At 33.3% G+C, this 23,228-nt stretch overlaps 3 protein-coding genes across 5 annotated transcripts; 1 reads left to right on the forward strand and 2 right to left on the reverse strand.

Moving 5' to 3' along the window:
- Positions 1-4,373: 4,373 nt before the first annotated feature.
- Positions 4,374-7,925, reverse strand: LOC117921619. The gene is made up of 9 exons (XM_034839565.1): positions 7,717-7,925; positions 6,461-6,547; positions 6,313-6,371; positions 6,038-6,133; positions 5,823-5,900; positions 5,507-5,569; positions 5,277-5,450; positions 4,947-5,042; positions 4,374-4,849 (listed from the first exon to the last, which is right to left on the reverse strand). Exons 1-9 carry the CDS (start codon positions 7,889-7,891, stop codon positions 4,766-4,768), a joined length of 912 nt encoding a protein of 303 aa, XP_034695456.1. The 5' UTR covers positions 7,892-7,925; the 3' UTR covers positions 4,374-4,765.
- Positions 7,926-8,700: 775 nt separating this feature from the next.
- On the forward strand, positions 8,701-12,684 carry LOC117922333 (40S ribosomal protein S3-3-like). Its single transcript, XM_034840444.1, has 6 exons — positions 8,701-8,820; positions 9,356-9,503; positions 10,234-10,405; positions 11,719-11,773; positions 11,884-12,015; positions 12,232-12,684. The coding sequence occupies exons 1-6, from the start codon at positions 8,791-8,793 to the stop codon at positions 12,397-12,399; spliced, it is 705 nt and encodes a 234-aa protein (XP_034696335.1). The 5' UTR covers positions 8,701-8,790; the 3' UTR covers positions 12,400-12,684.
- Positions 12,685-13,106: 422 nt separating this feature from the next.
- Positions 13,107-22,003, reverse strand: LOC117922342 (4'-phosphopantetheinyl transferase-like). Of its 3 annotated transcripts, none has more exons than XM_034840462.1 (9): positions 21,984-22,003; positions 17,898-18,082; positions 17,334-17,509; positions 15,786-15,853; positions 15,545-15,646; positions 15,241-15,396; positions 14,428-14,547; positions 13,406-13,538; positions 13,107-13,312 (listed from the first exon to the last, which is right to left on the reverse strand). In XM_034840462.1, exons 2-9 carry the CDS (start codon positions 18,005-18,007, stop codon positions 13,206-13,208), a joined length of 972 nt encoding a protein of 323 aa, XP_034696353.1. In that variant the 5' UTR covers positions 18,008-18,082; positions 21,984-22,003; the 3' UTR covers positions 13,107-13,205. The 3 variants fall into 3 exon arrangements, with proteins under 3 accessions (XP_034696353.1, XP_034696352.1, XP_034696354.1); XM_034840461.1 differs by lacking the exon at positions 21,984-22,003 and adding an exon at positions 21,792-21,880; XM_034840463.1 differs by lacking the exons at positions 17,334-17,509; positions 17,898-18,082; positions 21,984-22,003 and adding an exon at positions 16,033-16,163.
- Between the last annotated feature and the right edge of the window lie 1,225 nt (positions 22,004-23,228).

Raw genomic sequence — 23,228 nt, forward strand, 5'->3', positions numbered from 1 at the left:
TTTTGACTGATGATGTTCCATCCCCACCACTGGCGCTTTCGCCCACGTCATTGATTGGATAAAAAAGATGGATGGACAGAGAAATTAAGGAGAAAGCTAGCTTAGGTACTTTAATAGAAGAACTAGTGTGCCGGGAGACAGAAAGATATTCCAACAACATGACAAAGGGCCCAGTGATTCTTTTGGGATGAAACTGGCTTGAACTTGCTCATCCTTTGCTTAGGTTCTTTCTCTCCCACCTTTCATTTTTCATCCTCTTTATTTTCTTTTCAGTTTTGATGTTGTATCTGCCCTTCAACAATGGCATTTGATCATTTCAGCTCTCTCTCTCTCTCTCTCTCTCTCCACCTACATCCACTCCCAGACACACACACTGGATTGATTGGACAAGTGCTTTTTTCTTGGTGGCCCCAGTAGCTTTAACCTCTTTTCTTATAACCACTGATTAGTTTTCTGCATTGGGGTGGAAGGCCCATGTGGGTGATTGCTTCAAATGGCTAGTTCCTTATTTAGGCTTTGAAGATTACCCATTTGGGTGTCACCCCACCAAATGCTATAGCTCAAACCATAGGAGGAGGGAGGTTTCCAACTTCAGTTAAGAGCATAACCCAATGCCATGGTTGGCTCATCTTGCTTTGCAGCTGGATCTGCCTGCTTTTTTCTAATGTTTATGCTATATCCTACATTATCCTTATCATTGAGCTTGGATCTGGATCTTTGGACCATTCACACTATGTTACATTGAATGCTTGTTTGTCATAAATGTACTTAGCTGTGATTAAATATGCTTTGTTCTCGTTAATTATGAAAGTCAAGAAGATTGAGATTAAGATTAAGGCCTTGTTTGGGATAATTTCCTAATTTTGGCTTTAGTCAAAAGCTGAAACTCAAATCAAAGTCAAAATTTTTAAAAGGGAATAGTAAAAGTTTTATTAAACAGAAAATAACTTATCATATATACCAAACTAGAGTTTTTACAAGAAACAACATTTTCTAAAAGATTTAGAAGCTTTTATTATTGAACTTCTCAACGGTCAATCCAAACATGACCTAAGACTAGATCGGTTCTGCCCTTAACCAAGATAAAGGGAAGAAACGAAGGATATTTTGATGAATGGATGAGTTAAGTTCGACTTTAATAAGCCTAAATATAATTTTTATAAGAAATAATATTTTTCCGGATTCCATATCAACATATTTTTAAAACCATAGGTTTTTTGGATAAATTTAGCGGAGCAAACATAAAAGTTTTTATTAAGCTTAGAAAAATAGCTTTTGGCTTCTCAAAAGTTGATCCAAACAGACCTTAAAACTAGATCGGTTTTCACTCTTATCTAGTGTAAACAAAAAGTGGGGTTTGGTAACATGTGTGAAAACACAAAGAATATAGTAGGCATTGCTCCTTGATATTCTTCATCAAGTGCATAGCACATAGCTAGAAAATCACTTTTAATTAGGTGATGAATGGATTAGTTTAAAGAGGATCACATGTACTTAGTTAATTTCATATTTAAATAATATGGGAAGCAGGCAGGGACAGCTAGAACAAGAAGAGTGGAGCTATGTTTGCTCTGCTTTTGGCTGCTTGCCCCCCATGTTGTGATTGAGATGGGGCATTACTTAAACCATTGTATTTCTATGATCTCATAGGAGGGTATTAGATTATCACATCATCTCATGTCATTAACCATAATGTTGGAAAGGCCAATTTCCATGATTCAATAACTTTCATTGACTTGAAATTTATGTTTCTTTTCTCTTATGTTTGGTTGTCGTTAAATTTGAAGGAAAATTCAAAATACGAGGGAAGGAAAAAAATAAATAAATTAAAAAATTATTTTTTATATACTATTTTAAATTCATAGCTTATTTTTTTTCCCTTTCTATATAAAATTAAATAATAAAAAATATATAAAATCTTAATTATATTTTATTTTCTTTTGTATTTTTCACGATTTTTTGTATACTTTCTCCGAACCAAGAATAGTTTAATGGTCTAATTACCCAAAAATCTTTACTTCTCATTAAGTTGGTGTCTATAGCTTATTTGAGAGTGATTATGGATGAGGTATTCCTATTTGGAACACTTTTGGTAGGAGTTTTTTTATTACAATTCCTTAAGGCTATGTTTGGTTTTGGTTTTCAAAAAGTATTAAAAAAAGAAAATATATATATATATATTTTTGGTTTCAAAAGTGTGAAAGAAAATCAAACATAATTAAACTTAATTAAAAATTTATACATTTTAATAAAAGTATTTTATTTAGAAAAGTATTTAAGAAAATCATTTATCAAGTGTTTTCTTGTTGTGATTATTCAACACTACAATTAATTTTTCAAAATTTAAAAATTATTTTTTAAATTTTATCAAACACCCAATGTTTTTTTGCTATAAACGTTTCTTAAATTAATAGTCAAATGAATTCTTAATAAGTATAAATATTAATTCAAAATGAAAAGGGTAATTATGTCAATTTAATTATTTAAAATAAATTTTACACAACAACCTTAATGATTGCACAAAGAATCTAACCCCAAATTCAAAGACCTAGCTAAATGGGAGTGGTGCAGTAAATATTGGGAATATTGAGGGCATATGAAAGGGAGTGGTAGGAGGAGAATGATATTAAGTGGAAGGGGGGATGGCATGGCAACCACAAAACAGGGTATGGGGGGGACACCAAGGAATGTAGATTGTGTCCGTACTCCAGTGTTTCCTTCCTTCCTTCTCTGTTTATGTTCTCCATGATTTGTTGATTTTTTCTTTATTTTAGTGGATGAGAGATGGTGACAACTTTTTCAGTGTGTATCCACCTTTAGGGTAGGTCCTCTGCCCTTAATTCCAGGGCCGGCCTCTGTCCCACATCGGTTCCTTTCCATGACCATCCTCCTAAGTTCCTACCTATGTGCACCCATGTCTTTTTCATCTGCAGTTTCAACCTTGTCTTTTCGACCCAGATCAAGTTTTGCTTGACCCATCAAATTTGGGGTGCTGATGATTCTGGGTGTTTGGTTGGATAGAAAAAATTTGTTCCAATCATCTACTTTTTCTATGTGGAAAGTTGGCAACCATGGGGTTGTCCTTGGACTACTGTTCACTTAACTTCGTCTACAGGAAAGTTAGGAACCCATGTCAATCTGGTATACATGTAATTAAATATTTTTTATAAAAATATTGTTAGGAAAGTTGAAAAAATATAAAGAATATGGATGAAAAAAATTTAACAACCACACTTAGAGTAAAATAAGAATATTTGACAAAGATTTTATACCTATGTCCATATCAGCTCGTATCGATACAGATACATTGGACAAGGTGTCATATTTTGCTGTTAGACCTTTTATATAGAAATATTTGGTTAAAATAGATGAAATAATCCTCAAATTGTGAATTTAATTATTTCTGTATTTTTTCTTGACAAATGACTCATTTTGATATAAATGCCTTTTATTATTTCAAATATTTACATGTAAGTTTTAAAAAAAAGTTATTTTTACAAGAATATAATGATCATATTTTTGTCCAAATAAGGCAAAAAATGATAAGAGGTTAAATTTTAAATTTTGGGTTTTAAAAGATTTTTTAATCAAATAACCCTTTTATATTCTAAAAACTTATTTAGAAAGTATTTTTAAAATCAAAGTTCTCTTCTTTATAATAGAAAAAAAAGGATAAAAAGCTTATTTGATTAAAAAAAATTTTAAATATTTGTTCTAGAAAACGAGTTATATTTTAAAAACAAATATAAAATATTTTTAATTATTATTTTTTTTACAAAATATTATGAAGAAAAAGTTATTAAATAGATATTAAGGTTATGTTTAATTCCTAAAAAGCATTAGGTAAAGAAAAAAATATTTTAAAAAATAATTTTGTCATGTTTGATTTTACTATAAAAAAATATGAAAACAAGTTAAACATAATTAAAATTTCTAAGAAATTTGTATATTTTAAAATTATTTCATTTTTATATAAGCTAGTTAAATAAGTGAAAAAATTGAAATATTATATACAAATTTATGTTTGGTTATGAAAAATTTGAGGGAAAATTTGATAGAAAGAAAGAAAATAAAGAGGAAAAGTGGAAAGAAGATAGAAAATAGATTTAAAATTTTAAAATTATTTTTGTATATTTCTTCAAAATCATTTTATTTAATTTCTTCCATTATATAAAGATTAAATAATTTTAAAAAGTATAATTTTCTAAATAATTTTAATTATATTTAATTTTTTTTTTTTTTTATAATGAAACCAGATATAAGAAAACTATTTTCCTTTACATTTTTTTTTTTTATTTCCTTGATATTTTCCATAGCCAAACATAACCTTAACCTTTCCGGAAACAAAGATTGCCTAAAGGATTTGTCTTACATTATCAACAAACTCTTCACCCATGTAAATCACTTCAATTTCGGGATCATCTGAAGCACAGTAGTTACAATTTAACTTGATGATTGCCTAATAATTATTATACCTCACAAGTCACATTAATTTGCTGATCACAATATCATTAATATTACTATAAATATTGCGGATCTTGCTCAGGGAAGAAGAGCTACATCCAGTGCTGGACCAATTTTTTGAGCTAGACCTCCAAGAACCCCATTCTCCTCTTAGATTGAACAACCCTTTTTTTTTGGGTTGATGAATACTTTAATCAGGGGTTTGCTATTCATGATCAGATATGCAATGTGTGTAAAGTAGATTATAATGAAAGAAGAAAATAAAGCTTGTTCCCTTGGCTTGTTTGGGTACTGGCCATGGTCATTGAAGCTGCTGATCTGGTTTCTCCACCAACGCCTTGAAACACTCCTTCCAATCTGAAACCTTCTCACCTCCATTGGCCACCTTGCAACACAAATAGCAGACAATGAATGAAGGGGAAGGGAGGGTGAAAAAGAAGATCGATTTTCTATTAAATTTTTAGGTTTGTGTTATGGTCAACCTCGAATACCAGTCCTGTTTCTGGGACTGTATCAACTGCCTCCACACAAATGAAGGCAGCATCCTCCTTGCTGAGTCTTCCAGTTGCTGCAACACCCTGTCAAAACAGTAGCTGAAATATAGACACTAATGACCTGAAAAATTCTATGAATGATTCTGAGTTAGGGGATTAACACAAGTTCCATTCATGAATCTCTTGGAAAATAGAAGGTTTATCACAGTCAAGGTGAGGAATTGGTTTTTGCTATCAGCCAATCATGGATACTTGATAATGAATCTGTCTGTGAAAACTAGAAGGCCAAAGGGTCAATTTTGCAGATTGACAAAATACCTCTTTAAAGCTGAAACCTTCCTTCCCACCTGGGGTGTTCTGCAACAAGCCAGCTCTGATAATGGTGTAAGGAATCCCAGAACCCGTCACAATCGACTCATCTTTCTCAGCCAGTTTTCTTGCATTCCCTTGCATGAGAGCTTGTATGCCACCGGTGCCTCTATAAGCAGACAACTGCAACCTTGTTAGGATAGCTTACACTTCAAAGAGTCAGAGAGGAGAAGAGATACCTGAGACAAGAGAATTATATGTTGTACACCCATCAAGCTCCCAAAGTTAGATATGGAACCTTCCTGCAGAGTTCATGGCCAATCAATAGGAAGACACTGAAGAAGAGAAACTATCTAATAGTAATCTTATGACAGCTGAGTCTTAAGATAAAACTTTCTTTTTTCTCATATAGATCAAGAACAGTGCAGTTTTAGCATTTCATGTAGAGCTGGGAAAGCCTAAATGTGTGTCCTTAGAGACATGTTTCGGGTAATCCACCATGATTTTATAGAATATGGGAATGAAAAAGGTAGCTAGAACCCCTGAGATGCATACATTTGGGCAGATGATTGTACGAACACCTCTTAGAGCCTTCCTCTGGAATGATTTATCATTTGCATCTCCTGCCATTGACTGCACACAACACCAAACTACATGAGAATCAATGCTGACAGTACAAAAAATAAGAGAAAAATAAGGTAGGATACATGAACTATGCAGATAAAAGGACCATCTGAAGTGATTTTGCTGAATTTAAATCCACCACCCACCTCAACATAGGTTCCAAAAGCTTCCATAGCAGCCCGCTTATCCTTCACCAGTGCCTTAATTCGACTTCTTTTGACAATCAGTGACAGTATCACCATCTACACAAGCTAGAGATCACACTGCTCAGTTCATCTATTGTGAAGCAACATAAAGGGCAGACACTAAAAAGCGAAAACCAGAAACTTAGAACACCCGAGAAATGGAAATGGAGTAGATTTTACTAGGCTATAGATGCTTCAAACCAGAAGGGAGATGGGGGATTCATGGCAAAACACACCTGACCAATCTCACTATCTCCATCAGTTACCAAAACAGCATCTCTGTCTTCTTCCACTTCTGTGCATCAAAAGGAGTGGGCAAAATTCTCTCAAGACCTTAAAAGAAATATAAACATAGAGAATCTATCAAATTTCTAATCAAAATACCTGCAGATTCATCGTCTTCTTCAACAGCAGAACCATCTTTTGGGAGGAGGTCAGGTGCCCCATACCATTTCCTTAACTTGGGCCCCCCTATGCACAAGAAAAGCTAAATTGAGAATCCAACCATGACAAACCGGTTTTTAATGATCCATTTTATAGTAATTAAGGAGCCAAGTTTAGTGTCTTCAATCAAATTCTGAAGCTCATTAGGTAAATGAATACCACATTAGTTCAAGTGAGCAGGGGCAACTTCTACAATGAGCAAACTGAGGGAAACAGTCTAGCTTCCTTAGGAATGCATTAATTCTTTATTTAGTCCTTTTTTTCATGTATTTCCTTTCCATCCTCATTCCAATATGCTTATTTTATGGACATGTTTTTCCTTGACCACCCAAACATTCCCTATTAAAAAACCGAGTTTGCTTTGTGCCCATCTTATATAACTCTTCACTTCAAACTTGTATTCCCTGATTTCTATTTGACCCCAAAACACCCAACACGTCAAATATGATATCTCCAGTTAATTAGGGGAAGAAGCCCCTGACACTGTATGTATGGTAAGCTCCTCTTAGCCATGTAGACACCTTTTAAAGTTGTGGAGGTCTATTGGCTTAGAATAAACAATATCTACATGGAAGGAACAATCATTATAAAATGGTATTAATACTGATCCCACGTCTAGTACAAGACTCTTATAGACCTCCCAAAAGGTTGTTTGTCAGTGTGGCCAGCACTCATTGTGTTTGGGAAAGAAGTTCCTATCACTATCTTCTTAATCATACAGAAGACTTTATCATCTTAATCATGCAGACAGTTTTAAAGTTGTGAAGCCTATTTGATTAGAACAAATAATATCAACAAGAGAGCAAGCGGAACTTCACACCAAAAACCGAAAAGGGACTAAACCCGCCTATCCTCACCAAAAAAGTTTTTTTTTTTGGTAAGCTTGACTCAGTTCACATTAGGGTTTATATTATACTTTGGTTGCATGACACATGTAATGTGATTTCAAGACACATTGATCTACATTCAACATACTCCAGCATACTTCTGTTCATCCTAAAATCCCCAAGTCCTACCTTCATTCTCCTCTAAAAGACCATTTTCCTTTTCACTACATGCTTATGGTCCATGAATTCCCTCGACCCTTTACCCTAAAGATCATTATAAACAAAACCCATCTCCCTTTACTTTTAAGAAACTAAAATCAAATATACACACACACTAAAACATATCTTCCATGATCACAGATCACTTACCCTCAATGTAATCAAGAATTTGGTCCACAAATCCAGCCTTCTTCTTGGCGGAGCAGCAAACGAGAGAGCCTGGCCTCTCGATCTTGAAAAGGAAAGAGGACGTTGCAGTGATTCTGTGTGAGTTTTGAGAAGAAAGGAAGAGAGAGGTGTGATAAGGAAGAAGATAACCCGCCATTGATGCACTCTCCAAAGCCCACCTCTGCTCTGTAGTTGTTTCCCATCCAACCGTTTTTTCATTCCCGCGAAAGAAAAAAAAAAAAAAAAAAACCGGATAATGAATTTGACAGCGAAATTCCAAAAATAGCCCTGTTAAATAAATATAATTTATAAATACATAAATTTTTAAAAATTGTTGAAAAGAAAAAAAAAAAAAATCCTAGTTTTACTTATGCCCTCAAAATATATATTAAAATTAAATAAAATTAATATAAATTTAATATTTATTACCCACCATTTTTATTTTCTCAAAATTTTTTGAACCTTTTATCTCTATATTATAAGATTATTTCTAATTTTATTTATTTATTTATTTTTATTTTATAACTATTTTCAATTCTTTTTTATTTTTAAAAATAAAAACTTTTATATAAAAATTTAACTCTTATATAAAAAAATTATTTTATACTTTTAAAAAAATTATATTTTATATAATAGCTATTAATATTTTTATTTTTTAAAAACAAAAAAAAATAGAAAAAATTTCTAAATCAAAACTAATTAATAAATACAAAAATATCCTTATTTTAAAAAATAGTAAAAAGGGGAAGAAACACCTCAACTGGCCAACCTCGAACCAGTATTTTTGGAACTCGTGCAAGATAACACAATTCCCATTCGGAGTATGTTATCGCAGTACCCAAACAGAGTCCTAGGGATTTAAGAAAGGGTGCAAAACGCAACACTTCATCTCAGCCGTCCAAACCCAAACCCACATCCTCTACCGTCGGATCAAATTCGTATATATATGAAAGCACTCCAACCCTAGCCCCTTCTCTCTACTTAGGGTTTTTCAGAGCGCACCGAAGCGAGGCTCCACGTACCTCTGTTCTCAATCTTTTCTCCGATCAACAGAAAATGGCGACTCAGATGAGCAAAAAGCGAAAGGTCAACTTCTTTCTCAAGCCTTTTCCAAAACGCAGCGTTCTGTTTGTATTTCTTCTCAGCATTTTTTCCTGGTTTCTAAAGCTGAAGCCGACTTGATTTGATTCTTAAAATCATGAGAAGTGTTTTTAGATATCAACCGAACGCTGTTTTAGTTTTAGTAGTTTTTTGTTTTCTTTTGAATCTGATTTGTTTTGTGATTTTGCTTCAATGTTTGTTTAATTTGCTTTGTGGATATTTTTTATAAATTTTTATTTTCTGTTGATGAAGGCGAAAACACTTGATTAGATCCTTTGAAGCCAGAAAGGTGTTTTGAAATGCTAAACTGCTGTTAACAATTCCAATTTTAATGCTTTGAAAGCAAAAATCGGCTTAAAAGCAGGAAAAATGCTTCCAAATGATGCTTTTGTGAAGCGATATTATTATTTTTTTCGTTTGTGATTTGACAAAGAACGGGAGTGTTTCAAATGCTAATCAGAAGGCCTTTTTTTTTTTGTTATTAAATCTGAATCTTGTGGATTCTTATTGAACGCCTCAGTTTGTGGCTGATGGAGTCTTCTTCGCGGAGCTCAACGAGGTTCTCACCAGAGAGCTCGCTGAGGATGGTTACTCTGGTGTTGAAGTTAGGGTCACCCCAATGAGGACCGAGATCATCATTAGGGCTACCCGAACTCAGAACGTGCTCGGTGAGAAGGGAAGAAGATCTATCTTTCTATGTCTGGTTGTTGGAAAAGGCTGAGGATAAGTAGTAGTGTGGAACGTCGATGTCACCTTTTATGGTATATTTTCTTTATATCAATAATGAAAAAACTAATATTAATGTAGTGTAGAACATTTGTACTAAATATTCATCTATGTGAGTTTTCTCTCAAGAGGAGTTTTCTATTAAAATGCCCTCCAAAACCATTTGAATTCTGATATCATTGAGGATTTATACACATCAGTTTGGTTCCCAGAAAACCTTAGGAATAAATTTGAATGTTTTTAATTGTTTGCTGCCTTCTTTACCTTTACTTGAAATGATAAAGGGGTAGGAAAGAAAAGGAAAATGCTGAAATTTGTCATTGTCAAATAACTAAATAGGTAGCTGTCTTTGGTATCATATAGTTATGGTGTTTTTTTAAAACATCTGTCTATGGTCTCACTTTATCATATTGACATTGTTCTCCTCTGTTTTGCCATTAAATTTATTTGATGAATTGTTAAGAACCATCTAGTATCACATAGTATGGTATTACTAACAATGGGAGGTGCACCCAATTGTTACCCTAAATTGTCAAATTCTGTTGTCTCTAATGAGTTTAGTAGTACTTGTTTTGGCATTTTGTAAGAGATTGGATTGTGACTGTTTGCAGGCCCTCGATACACATAAGATTATATGCTGACTGTAATTAATGGTTTGCTGCATTGGTTCAGGTGAGAAGGGAAGAAGAATTAGGGAATTGACTTCTGTTGTTCAGAAACGCTTCAAGTTCCCAGAAAACACTGTGGAGCTTTATGCTGAGAAAGTTAACAACAGAGGTCTCTGTGCCATTGCTCAGGCTGAGTCACTACGTTACAAGCTTCTTGGAGGGCTTGCTGTTCGCAGGTGGGTATCAACGTTTCCAATTTTATTGTCATATTTTCATAATACAGTGTATCTTACATGGTTATGGAATTTACAGTTTGTAGTATGCTGATATATTTAAATTTATTGTCGTATCATATCTATGTTTATATTTAATGTGTTTACGAAGATCGCCTGTCTATATGCTCAGTATTGTTTCATTTGGTGTTTTGGCTGTTTAAACATTTATCTGGACTTTGTTAGTCAAGATTGAGAAGCACCTAAGGCTTTCTTTAACCTTTGTTCTTTGCTTAGCTTGTAGGGAGATAGATGTAAACTATTTTTTTATGGTTCACCTACCAGTTTATGTCTTTATTAAATTGCTACGCAGCCTACACCAGTTTTCCTAAGAAATGATTAATTGAATGGTGAATTACAGAACCCTTTTTTTTTTAATTGGAAAAGCCTTTATTTTGTTAAGCACCATTCCATGTGAATATTTGCTGTAGTTAGCATTGACTATACCCCTCCCTTTCCCCATAATTATGGGTAAAAGAGGGTCCCTTTCACTGCTTACATCAAATACTTGGAATTTGTTAGGCTCCTTGGACTTTTATATGGTGGTTGGAGTTTTGTTAACCTTCCTACAATTTGCTTTAGGTGTTTCTAATGCAAGCCTTTTTTAGCTATCAAAAAAAAAAAAAAACTTCAAACAATTTGCTGTATGCAAAATATAGAAGTAAGCTTTTACTTGTGGGACCTGTAATCCATCTTATTGTAGTTCTCTAACTTGTTTATTTCCTTATTAGATTGCTTCACCAATTTTGATGCGGAATGTTTCACTTTGACTGGATGGGGATTTGCAAAATTGTTTAATTGAAATTCTTTGTTTTGGTAAAGCAACGTTCCACATGAACATTTCTTGTAGTTGGCATTGACTATATTCCTACCTTTGCCCATAATTCTGAAGTAAAAAGGTTCCTCATCAATGCTTAGCCTAAATAGTTTTTGGAAGCCAGAGGGGGTTTATGGATGGATGGTGCTTCTCATATGCAGTCTATTATTGTTGTTAATAAATCATTTCTCTCCATCTCTCCCATGGTACAGATGTAGATCTCGTTAACAAAGTTGGAAGACAATTCAAGAGTGATAAGAAGAGCAGGAACATTTAATATTTATATGCCATTTGTCCAATGAAACACTTGCTTTCATGTTAATACATGTAGGCTTGACCTCTCATATATATATATATTGTGGTTCTATACTTCCTATGTTATCAACATGAACAACTTTTATGTGGCATGCACTTCGGTTTTAAACTAGTACTGATTTACTTGTTGACCTTGCTCTGTTAGGGCTTGCTATGGTGTCTTGAGATTTGTAATGGAGAGTGGAGCAAAGGGATGTGAGGTTTGTTTAAAACTGTTTCTTGCAATTGCTACTATCGCCCAGTTCTGTTCTAGAAGTGAGAATAAAGCTTAATATTGGATTTTATTTGATTTCATTTTCCACATTTGTAGGTGATTGTCAGTGGCAAGCTCAGGGCTCAGCGTGCTAAATCAATGAAGTTTAAGGATGGATACATGATATCCTCGGGTCAGCCTGTCAAAGAATATATCGACTCGGCTGTGAGGCACGTGCTCCTTAGACAGGTCAGAAACAGTTGTATCAACATCTAGATCATTAGTATTTACATATCTTTCTTTACCATCTTTATCATACTAATTGTTGGTGGGCTTACAGTGTAGTCCTCTTACTGTCACCTAAATCTCCTATTGCATGGTTCCTTACCTGCTTTGATTTCAATGTTTTAGTTGTCTATTACTTGACCCACCTTTTTTACTTTTTTGTGAACTTAATTGGCACAGGGTGTTTTGGGTATCAAGGTGAAGATCATGCTTGACTGGGATCCCAAGGGCAAGCAGGGCCCTAAAACTCCTCTACCTGATCTTGTCACCATCCACACCCCCAAGGAAGAAGAGGAGTATCTTAGGCCACCAATTCCGGCTGCAGATATCGAGGTTGCAGCAGCTTAAGACTGCAAAGATATGGCCCCATCTGGAACATTAGGGCTATAATGTTTGGTCTAGTTTTCATTTAGAAAAGTAAGGAACAAGAGAGGAGACATTTATAGATGGTGCGTTGGATTTGAAGTTTTTGTCCCCTACTTTTATTTTTATTTTTTATTTTGTTGAGTTTTTAAGGGCTGTTTTTACAATTTTCGCAGACTGATCTAGTATTATTTTTCTGGTATTTACAAGTGTTTCAGACCTTAGTTGATGAATACATTTGATTTTGATAATAAGAGTAATTTGGTAGTAGCTTTGTTCTAAATATATACAGTCTAATGAAAATTATGTAAATCTTAGACATAAAATGAAAATTACTTTTAACGAAAATAAAGTTAAAAACAGTATGTTTTGAGTTTGGTTGTGTTGGGAAAATCTGTTTTTGTTTTTAAAAATTAAAATATGTTTGATCATGAATTGTTTTGGAGGCTTTAAGAGTTATTATGTTTTGTGGGTATACTGTAATTATTTTTATTTGATTTTTGGAGGATTGTTTTAGAAAATGGAGAATGTTTTATAAATAGAAGTAAAATTTTAAGAAAGTATTTTAAAATATGTGGAAACAAAGAGAACATAATGGGAATATCTTAAAATTTTAATTAATTATTTTAATTGTTTTTATTATTTCCCAAAAGCTTGTCTGTTCATTCATCCAAACAATTTTTCGAACCACATTAATAAGAAATCGAATAGCATGGCATAGCTGATTAACTGTTTTTTCTTTTTCATTTTTTTTTTCTGGGGTGGGATTGGAAGGAGGATGTTCAATAATATTACAATCCGCCAACTAGAACAAGTGCATCCTTTCCAGAAATACATTGATCTTCGACAAACGGAATGGTCTTCCGCACCGTCAATTTCATCGGAACACCCCCTTTTCCTGCAATCCAATGGTGTATACTGAGTTTCAGAAATTATGCAAAAAAAAATAAAATTGATATTAACAGATGTTTTAAAGCTAAAAGAATTCAACCTTCAACCGTGTCATCATACTTCTCCTTGCAAATGGCAGCATAATGAGAACCGGTTAATTCCAGGAGTGCAAACTGCCAATTGCTTGTGAGGGTCTTGGGGTCATCTGATGATTCGACGATTATTTCGGATGCCTGAAAGAAATTGTAAAGGCGGGAAGCAATTAAAATGCTGAGTTTTGGTACCAAGGCCTAGATTTATCAGGATTTTGATTCTCGTTCATTCTCACTCCTAATCCCCGGGTACCAAGAGGTAAATTGAAAATAAGAATTTCTAACCCAAAAGGTCAAATAAGGGAGCATTTAGGATCCTACTACAGAATCTATGCCAAATTATAATCTAATCAATAACCTCTACCTAAAAATTTGGCAAACTAAGGCAATAAACATTGGGCCGATAACCCTTTCTGGGATGGAGAGCATGGGAAAAAAAAGACACATCCATGTACAAAAGTTCACTTCTGAAACAGTGAATGAGATAGAGAATGCGTATTGGTCAAGCATACATTTTGAACCAATTGGTTTTGTCTACCATTGGCTACTACTTCTGTTTGAAATTGTTAAGACAGAAAAATTATATGCCCCCCAGATTCAGCATCTTCCATACATTAGAGGCTAACAGGTTTAAAAGACCTTAAGTTTTGCTTGAAGGAAATTCGAGTTTGTAAGTTCACATTTATAATAAGTGAGAACTGTTTGAGGACTAGAAGCTCATTTTGGTTTAGATATTGCCCAGATCAAGGGTTTTAAATCTTATATGAAAGGAAAAACCTCCTGACTATGCAAGATGGTGTGGTGTGAGACGGTAACCCAAGAATGAGAGGAGGGCTCATCTAAAATTAGCCATCATCTACCTGACTCATATTTTGGAACTGACAATTTCTTTGTTCTTTGGGTCTCATTGGATTTCATCCCCCAAATCGTGATAACAAAGCATGCAGATGACAGATCACATTATAGTATTGTGGGTTGTTATGGCATATTCTGTAATTCAATTCTTGTCAGAAGAGGTCATGTGGCATACCTTGGAATTGGAATTCCCAGAAAGATGCAAGTGTCCTTTAGTAGCGGCTCTAAACCGGATAGTGAAGTTTTTGAAAGGTGCAGCCGAGAAGCCCCTTCCCAATGCTTTGACGTATGCCTCCTGGAAGTGAAACCATCTTTGTAAAACAAGGCTTGAGAAAGACACTATTCCAAACAATGAAAAGGATGCTATATTTTAATTTTGCCACTCAACCATGAAAAATTATGCATTGCTCATTGTTCTCAATTTTACGAGGCATTATGAATATGCTACTATCTTGCATTGCTTCAAATCTCTCCTTCACTTGACATGCACATGAAATAAAATACTTCTAATTGTGAAGACAAAGTTAATAAACTTCACCTGTAATCATTTTTTATGAAGAATTTTTGTAAGAGCAGTCAAGAATTTAGAATCTGGGAAGGAAAAGAAGAGAGAAGAAAATGCAAAACAATCAAGGTAGAAAGAAATTTAAAATGTCTTCAAGCCTAATGAAATGTTTCTCATCAGAAAAAAAAATAAAAAATTGCATGAGCAAGTACTCAAATTCTCAGATAAATTTGTTTGGATGATCTGATTGAAAGATGATATAGAACATTTTTACTAGTGAAAATTGGCTTCATAAAGATTTTTTTTTTGATGGATTAAGGTTAGATTGGCTTAATTTCTAATCAAATAATTGTACCTCGGTTTTCAAGTAGCGTCAAATTTTCTTCTGAGTCTAAATATATATTTGGAACATTGAGCCCAAGCTTTATGAATACATGAACTACCCACAACCAAAAGTCTTATTTATTTAAAATAAAACCTCACCTTGAGTGTCCATAATTTTAAAAATTCCTGCCGCTGAATTTCAGGGTCTGAAATAACAGATAAGGATTCCACTTCATGGGGGGAGAAGTACCGACGAGCAAACGACAATATATTGTTCTTTGTAGTCCGCTGCTTTTCCTCCACATCAATACCAATCTGTAATTAGAAAAGGGAATCCAACATTTTAGTAGATGTTTCATCAACAGCAACAACAACTTAAAACAGATACCAATCAGGTAACCCAATATAGTCACCACATAAGCTGAAAATGAATATGCAACACATGGAAGGATTAGAGTTGTACCGGTGAATCCAGAGTCACTCCACAGGCTATCAAAGAAGAAGTGTGTGAGATGTTGAAATGCAATGGTGGTGGGTTCCGATCATAATGATTTTGCCAATCTACCTGTTCATATATGGGGGGGAAGTTATAACAGAGAACATATTAAGACTCGAAAATATAAGAGAAGGAAAAAAGACAGAAAGTTAATGAGGAACATATTGAAAATCCACGAGGCATCCCGGTTCAAGAAAGGAAAACTAACCTCAGGCTTCCCGTAGATGTTTTTCCTAAACTTCAAGGATGTTGGACTAACTTGAGAATTAATCTGATCTAGCAAGAGACAATGTTATAAAGTAATCACTCAACCTCAGCAAACATTTCTTTTCCACATAAATAAATCAAAATGGTATCTAGTGAAAAGAAAACATACAAGAAACCTAATAATGGAATTGTTGACAGTACTTTAGAACATTCAATGATTCAAAAGAATTTTATCATGATTTACACACATGCCATTTTTATTCAAAAGCTTTTTGTACTGTATCTGTTTCTCTATCTCTTAAGCTTGATCTTAGTGAGATTTTCGAGAAGGGTGGAGTAACCAGTCTGTTCTGCAGGGACAATTGTAGGACCCATCCTCCTGCATTTGCAACAAAGGTCTCAGTTCTTCTCAAGTTATGTTAGGAGTCACAGTGTACAATCCACCAGAACTCCACACCAAGAAAGCCAATAGTGATCCACATCAGAAAGCGATGTAGCCATGTCACTGCTTGATATGGACTATGGAGTCTATGGTAAGAGTCAAGTGAATTTTTCCAACATGGAAAATTGTACATATCAAAGAAAAATCACAAATGGAGAATGCTTCTCCTTACTCCACTTTTTATAGGATAAAGTGCAATAAGACCATTATGGTCATTTTTTGTATTTGAAATGAAAGAAAATGAAGTGGCTATAAAAGAAGAAGTAGATGAATTCTATCATGAAAATCTTCTTATATAACATTTCTCATAATAAAAACACAAAACGTAATCCAATATTTGATGTGGACAATGGTCAAATTAATTATTTAAATTTCTTAAAAGGACCAATTCTATTAATCAATTAACCGATTTTAAAATTGTATACCAGTGCCAATATCATTGAGAACAGAAGCACAAATGAGACAGTCTGAGTTGACAAACAGGTTTTATACACACAATGCTTTAGAATCCTTGAAAAATATCATTTTTAAAGTGCTTGAATATTATTTTTTTAACAAATGTAGGAATCCATTGAACTAGAACTACTCATCGATAAATAGCCCATGGGCCATTTTTCAAATCCACGGAATAATCTCATTGATTCCTAACTTCCTATTAGGCTATTGCTTGCAGCAATGACAAATTCTCAGGTTTTCAAGCATAAAAGCTTCCTTTTAAGTTTTCTTTTTCTTATGGCCATTCGTGCAAAAATGTTTCAAGTCCCAAAACACCACAAAATAGGCATGTACATTTTAATAGCCTTTGATTTCATAGACGCACAATTTTTTTTTTACATTGAACAGTCTTAACAGTGGAAAACTAATGGCGTTTGAAAACATGCATTTGCATGTCAACTTCAATGTTTTATAACATAATAAGATTTGGTATACTGAATAACCCATGCACACAGATTACAATAAAATATAAATAAGATGTTAATAACATCTAATTTGCCAATAGAGAGGCAATTTTCTTCTTAAGTGCAACCCTAATGTAAGAAATAAACAGAAAAATAAAATAAAACAAAACAAAATCAAGAAATTTTAGGGGAAAAAGAAAGGACATACATCTTGCAATGGTAGTGCGAACCAATGCACGGGCTAGCAGTGCACTCTTTTTAAGATTGTCTCCATGCATTCGAAGAACATTTTCTTTCTCACACGGCGATAAAATGTCCAAATATTGATTCAAGAGGGTTGCACTCTTCACTTCATCAGGTAAAATGTACCAAAAGTGGGTTTCCCTGCAAATAAAAGTAAACTGTTGATCATTGCTTTGGATACTAAAAGTCCTGGAAGAAAGAAGTAGGAATTTTGCATTAGATAATATGACAAGAACATATCCAAAATACAAAGTAATTGCATAAAAGTCCCACTTTGTGCTCATCAAACATATACAAAACAACAAGCCATAATAAAACACAAACCACAACCCAACCCACCCCACAACACCCAATCCAAATCAAATCCCACCAACCATAAACCCAAAAAATAATAATAATAATAATAATAATAATAATAATGATAATAATAATAAAAGATTGCATCTCATACATAGAAAACAAGATGCATCATAAAAGAGCACTTGAAATGGTGCATAACAAATAAAGAAATATTAAAGCTAAGCTGTACATTCGAGATGGAAGCTGTACAGGGACCAGAGCAGATGAAGAAAAAGAGAAATTCCTTTGGAAGCAATGTATCTTCATTGTAAAACTTGCCATGTGCAGAAATGAGAACATATACACCGTCTTCTAGACCATTCTTTCACAACAACGTCGTCAAAGTACTGCTACAAGGCTAAATAGAGCAGAAACCTGCAATACAAGAAGATAATCATGCCATGACACAACAAAAAATATGTAATAAAGCAACCTAAGTATTATATAGACAACTAAGACAAGCATCTAACTTTCGGACCAAAGTAAAACCAGTGGAGCAGCCCCCGCAGAAGTCAAGTAGAACACACAACAAAGATGTATCAAAATGTGTATGCCATATACTCGATGTTCCTATGGAATATGACAACAACGGATTTGAGACAAAGGAATAGGAAATAGTGCATATTGTGCCTGTGCATGTAGATTTTCAAGTTTTTTGTTCCATTCTTTTCTACTCAAGAGTAAGATCTCCATCTCTTACTATTAGGTTGCAAGATTCTGAACAGATATCCAAGAAAAAACAAAAATAAATATATACAAATATGATAATTGGCCAGTAACTGGAAGAAGGCTCATAAAACATTCATTGTTGGCTTAATAGAGTAATGGCTGGAATTCATTAACAGGGACAAGCAATTGTGTATTTTTCACAGAACATAACAGAAAAACCACCAATCAAATGCATATACACTAAGTATAAACTAAAAAGTTTAAGACTATATGGCATTTAGCATATTTGACCATATGCATCAAAATCTGAATAAGTCATGAACACAAGTGACTGGTACACAGGATATTATAGCCCTAAATCAAATCAAATCCAATCCTAAGAATTCCTGTTGCACACTTGACAGCAGTTCCCTAGTTTCAAGTGGGTCTTTAAATGAATCCCTAATTAAGTTGGCAGTTCCTCAGTTCACCTCTAAATCAAAACCCTGAGTTGTAAAAAACCAATTTCTAATTAAATCCCAAAATCCAATTTCAGAAACCCTAAGAAAAATACCTAGCACTAAAAGAAAACAGCAACTGATGACCTAGTCCCAATTCAGAAACCCTAATTAAAACCCGAAGCTATAAGAATTTTTTTTTGAAGAAACTCAAACTTTTCAAGGATTGACAATAATTATTTTTTCAGAAGATAGTTTTAACAATGGCATACCTGAGAGCAGAGAGAGAGTAGATTGAGAGGAAGGTTTGAGAAGAGAGAGAGTTTATTATGGAAGTAGCTGCCAGATGCATGCAAATGAGCATGCAACACAAAATATGAAAAGAAAATAATTTATGAGTTTTATTATTTATAAAATAAATTGAAAATTAAGAAAGTTAAAATACTAATATCATGGTATTTATGTTAAACAGGCAGCATTTACTAAAAAACATTAACTTTTGCATTTTCAAGAAATATTATTCAAACATTTTTTTTTGTTTAATAAATGAATGCCTGGCAGTTGTCAAATCAAGGAAGTGAAAAAAAAATGATGTTGGACTGGTTCAAATATTACTTAAAAATGATAACACACTTTCTCTTGAAGACTATTGGGAACTCCAGGCTATTGGGAAGCTGCATAAATTTGATAATTCACTTATTTAGGGCTCAGAACAGATTATAGATCATTTTTGCCAGTAGGTGAGCCAAAAAGGAAATTTCCAGCTATATTTCTAAGTGTCAGCAGATATTTTTATTGCACAAAGAGGAATCCAAAGCCAGAGACTTGCATTTTTGCACATAAATTTCCAGTTATATTTCAGAAATAAAACAAAAAATGAAACAAAATGCAGTTGTTTTTCTGTGAATTTCTGAAAGGGTCAGGTAAATAACTAGAATTGTGGAAAAACATAAAGGTACATGCAGATACAAAATGGAGAACGACAACTCAAATATGAGGGAGACCTTGCTCACAACATATGAGCAGCAAGCTACAACTGTTGGGATTGCAGCTAAGGTTATCAAGTGAGTAAGACAAGGGACTAGAGTTCACTCAGCTTGGGCTCAGAAGGGGAGGCTAACCATCATGAAGGGTGTAAGAAGTCGGCATTAGTTCTTTCAACCAAGACTTCGAGACAGTTGAGTTCTTTCAATGAAATTGGGAAAGTAAGAGTGGTTATAGACCACGAGTGTACTACAGCTATTTGTATAAGCCTTATGGCACCCTTTGTATATGCCCTTGTGTACTTCAATGTGCCCATTTGCTAGACACTGATAAAGTGTTAATATAATTTCTGCTGCCTATCAGGAAAAAAAAAAATCACAAGTGCTTTAATCAAGAATCCATGTTTAGTCTCCAATTCCTTCTTCTCCTGGGCTCTTCCCTGGTCTAGAAGTAGGGCTCGGGTCAGCATGCCCTTGATTCTTGCCACTCATGCCCTTTGCTTTCTTAGTTTAACTAATCCACTAATCATGAATCCCTTGTTGGCTTTGCTCCAGTTCAAGTTTATTCTTCATATCTTTCTGTGTTTTTTTTTCTCTATGGTCACGTTCCTTCCTCTTTGCATGGAACAGGAGAAAAATGAATTAAAAATTTTTAAAAATAATTTCTACTCTATATGCCTCAATTAAGGGTGTGAAATTTTCAAAACAGATTTAAAGCACTCATCCCACAACAAAAAGTACAAACACGTCAATTAAAAAAATACAAAAAACATAAAACCTGTTTGGAAACTGTTTTCCATACTCGAAAACACATTTGGGAAAACAGTTTTTTGAGAGTTTGTTTTGAAAAAATGGTTCCATACAAATAAGGAAAATGATTGAAAATAAAGCACTACAAATAAAAATTAGTTTTTACAAATATTTGAAAATATAGAAAACAGGTTGAGAACATTCCCAATTCCCAAACAGACCCCATTGTTTTCAAGCTTGGAAATTAAGTCTATAAACAAATCTTGGTAGCAAGATCACCTACTTTATCACCTGGGTGGGTTGTACTCCATAATCATCTCAATACCCAAATATAGTAATCTTATCAATCCTCATCAAAGCAGTCTCTTCCAAAAACATACCAAGACACCTATCTTGGAAACACAAAATTGATTAGCTTGCTTTCATATTCACGGAAAGAAGCACGCTACAGCTATAAGTACCTTATTGTCCTCGGGCAATTATTTCCTTCACCCCCCCTGGATAGTTGACATGGAACAAAATATGGAATCCCCCTTCACCCTCTTGGAAACTCATAATGAAAAATGCTAATGGAGAAGGCATTACTCTCATCTCTTTGAACCAAACCAAACAACTTCATACTCACATTACAAACCTTGATAAATTAAGAGTCATGCATCTCGAAGGCTATGTTTGGTTCCATAAAGTAGTAAAGAAATAATAAAAGTACTAAGAAAAATTATTTTTTTTAAGTTTGATTTTACCTTTAAAATTACAAAAAAAAAGTCAACTATAATTAAAACTAATAAAAAAACTTTTATATTTTTAAATTATTTCATCTTAAATAAGTTTAAAATAGTATATATAATTAATTTATTAACTTTAAATTTATTTTTTTATTTTTCTTCCCCTTCTTTTCCTCTCTATTTTCTTACCCTAGCATTTTCCCACGAACATTCCAAGAACCAAACATACCCGAAATGAGTAGTACCGTTTCGCACGAAACAAATTCTCCCAGAGAGACGCAAGGAATGATCACAACACACCAACCCAGCCAACCCTACCCTTGTTTTCAATAAATTTCACCTATCCCCTTTTGTTTATTTGGGAAAATGCTTCTTCCCCAAATCCATTTTACGGTTCAAATAACTAGCAGTTCAGGAAAAGGAAAACCAAAAGAATCTGGGGTTGTGGGAAGAAGAAGATTAACCAATGAAAGAGATATGCATCAAACGTAACAGCAAATTTCTCAATAGACCCACTTACAGCATCGATCATTAGAACAATTTCCGCATAAATTTCATGACATTAACTTCAAAGACAGAAAAAAAAAAAAAAAAAAACCAAACATATATTCCAGAAGACTGTTGAAAAGAGAAGGATGAAACAATCAAATCAAATCTATTCCACGTGAAAATTGAAATCAAATTCACACAAAAAAATAACCCATTTTTCTACCTGTGAGCCAAACAAATACAGAAAGAGGCAAAACCAAAGGCGAGAAAAACAAGGGGAGAAACCCAGAAGGTACCTTAAACGACGTCGTAATGTAGTGCCCCATGTGAAGAGAAAGCGAGGAGTTTGAAAATAAACCCTCATCTCTTTCTTTTTATTTATTTATTATTTTTTATTAATTTTTTAATTACATTTAGAAAATACCATACAAATTGAGACCCAATTTCGAAACTATGATTTTTAAATTTATACTCAAAATGCACTTTTTAATATATTATTTTTAATTAAAATTAAAAGAAAATAAAAAATAAATGTAAAGTGAATAAAATATTTTTTATATATTTTACTTATATTTAATATTTTGTATTATTTTAAATTTATTTTACTTATTTTAAAAATATGAAAAAATTAACTAAGAAAAAAATGCAGATAATTTTTTTTATATATTTTAAATAATTTAGAAATATGTAAAATTTTAATTAATATTAACTATAATTTATTTTTTTCGTATTTCTTATAATAAAATTAAATAAGAGAAATCAATTTTTATATATTTTTTTTCTCTTATTGCTTTGGAGAATCAAACACAATAAAAAGGTTCAAAAAAAAAAAACTAAAAATGAAAATGTTTCATCAATTTTCAATTATTATTAATTGTTATATACGACTGTCCCATTTCATGGGTAACGTGGGGCAGGCCCGTTAGGCTTGTCGTGATCTCATAGGCTCCTTAAAGTTGTACCATTTGGTCAACAGATCAGCACGTGACCCCCCTACACCATTATTGGAAGGTACTACACGTCTCTCCACAAACATTATCTCATTCATATTATATAATGTAAATCTAAATTCCAAATTTTAATAATATTTTTTTCTATACTTTTTAAAAATAAAAATGAAAATTAACAAAAATATATATATTTTTCTATATTTCTTGTGAATTATTGCCTAGACTTCGATCAAATTGGACTACTCGGGTCGGGTCATACTTGGTTTGGGTTGCCTACCCGACCAGTTTATCACCAGAGTGCCCACAAAAGTTGGAATGGTAAAAGGGTAGGTTTGGGACGGGTCGCCCCTATCCCAACCCCACCCTATTTAGCAAAACCAATTTTTATCCCTGCCCTGTCCCATTTAGTTTTTTTTTTTTTAAATTACTTTAAAAAATTTTAATTATATTAAAATAAATATATTTTATAAATAATAAAATTATTATATTTTTTATAACTTATTTTATTAAAAAAATTT

This window comes from Vitis riparia, chromosome 9, assembly GCF_004353265.1.
Source record: "Vitis riparia cultivar Riparia Gloire de Montpellier isolate 1030 chromosome 9, EGFV_Vit.rip_1.0, whole genome shotgun sequence".
Taxonomy (NCBI): domain Eukaryota; kingdom Viridiplantae; phylum Streptophyta; class Magnoliopsida; order Vitales; family Vitaceae; genus Vitis; species Vitis riparia.

What these genes read in the sequence shown, in the direction of transcription:
- LOC117922342 (XM_034840462.1), bottom strand. Translation starts at nt 18,007, where the DNA reads ATGTTCTCATTTCTGCACATGGCAAGTTTTACAATGAAGATACATTGC. An exon ending in TCGCACTACCATTGCAAGAT is followed by an intron (nt 15,854 to 17,333) that starts GTATGTCCTTTC and finishes GTCTCTTGCTAG; the next exon opens with ATCAGATTAATTCTCAAGTT. An exon ending in TAAAATTATGGACACTCAAG is followed by an intron (nt 14,548 to 15,240) that starts GTGAGGTTTTAT and finishes TTTCACTTCCAG; the next exon opens with GAGGCATACGTCAAAGCATT.
- LOC117922333 (XM_034840444.1), top strand. Translation starts at nt 8,791, where the DNA reads ATGGCGACTCAGATGAGCAAAAAGCGAAAG. An exon ending in AGATGAGCAAAAAGCGAAAG is followed by an intron (nt 8,821 to 9,355) that starts GTCAACTTCTTT and finishes TGAACGCCTCAG; the next exon opens with TTTGTGGCTGATGGAGTCTT. An exon ending in GGCACGTGCTCCTTAGACAG is followed by an intron (nt 12,016 to 12,231) that starts GTCAGAAACAGT and finishes TAATTGGCACAG; the next exon opens with GGTGTTTTGGGTATCAAGGT.
- LOC117921619 (XM_034839565.1), bottom strand. Translation starts at nt 7,891, where the DNA reads ATGGCGGGTTATCTTCTTCCTTATCACACCTCTCTCTTCCTTTCTTCT. An exon ending in GTACAATCATCTGCCCAAAT is followed by an intron (nt 5,570 to 5,822) that starts GTATGCATCTCA and finishes TGAACTCTGCAG; the next exon opens with GAAGGTTCCATATCTAACTT. An exon ending in AAACAGGACTGGTATTCGAG is followed by an intron (nt 4,850 to 4,946) that starts GTTGACCATAAC and finishes TTGTGTTGCAAG; the next exon opens with GTGGCCAATGGAGGTGAGAA.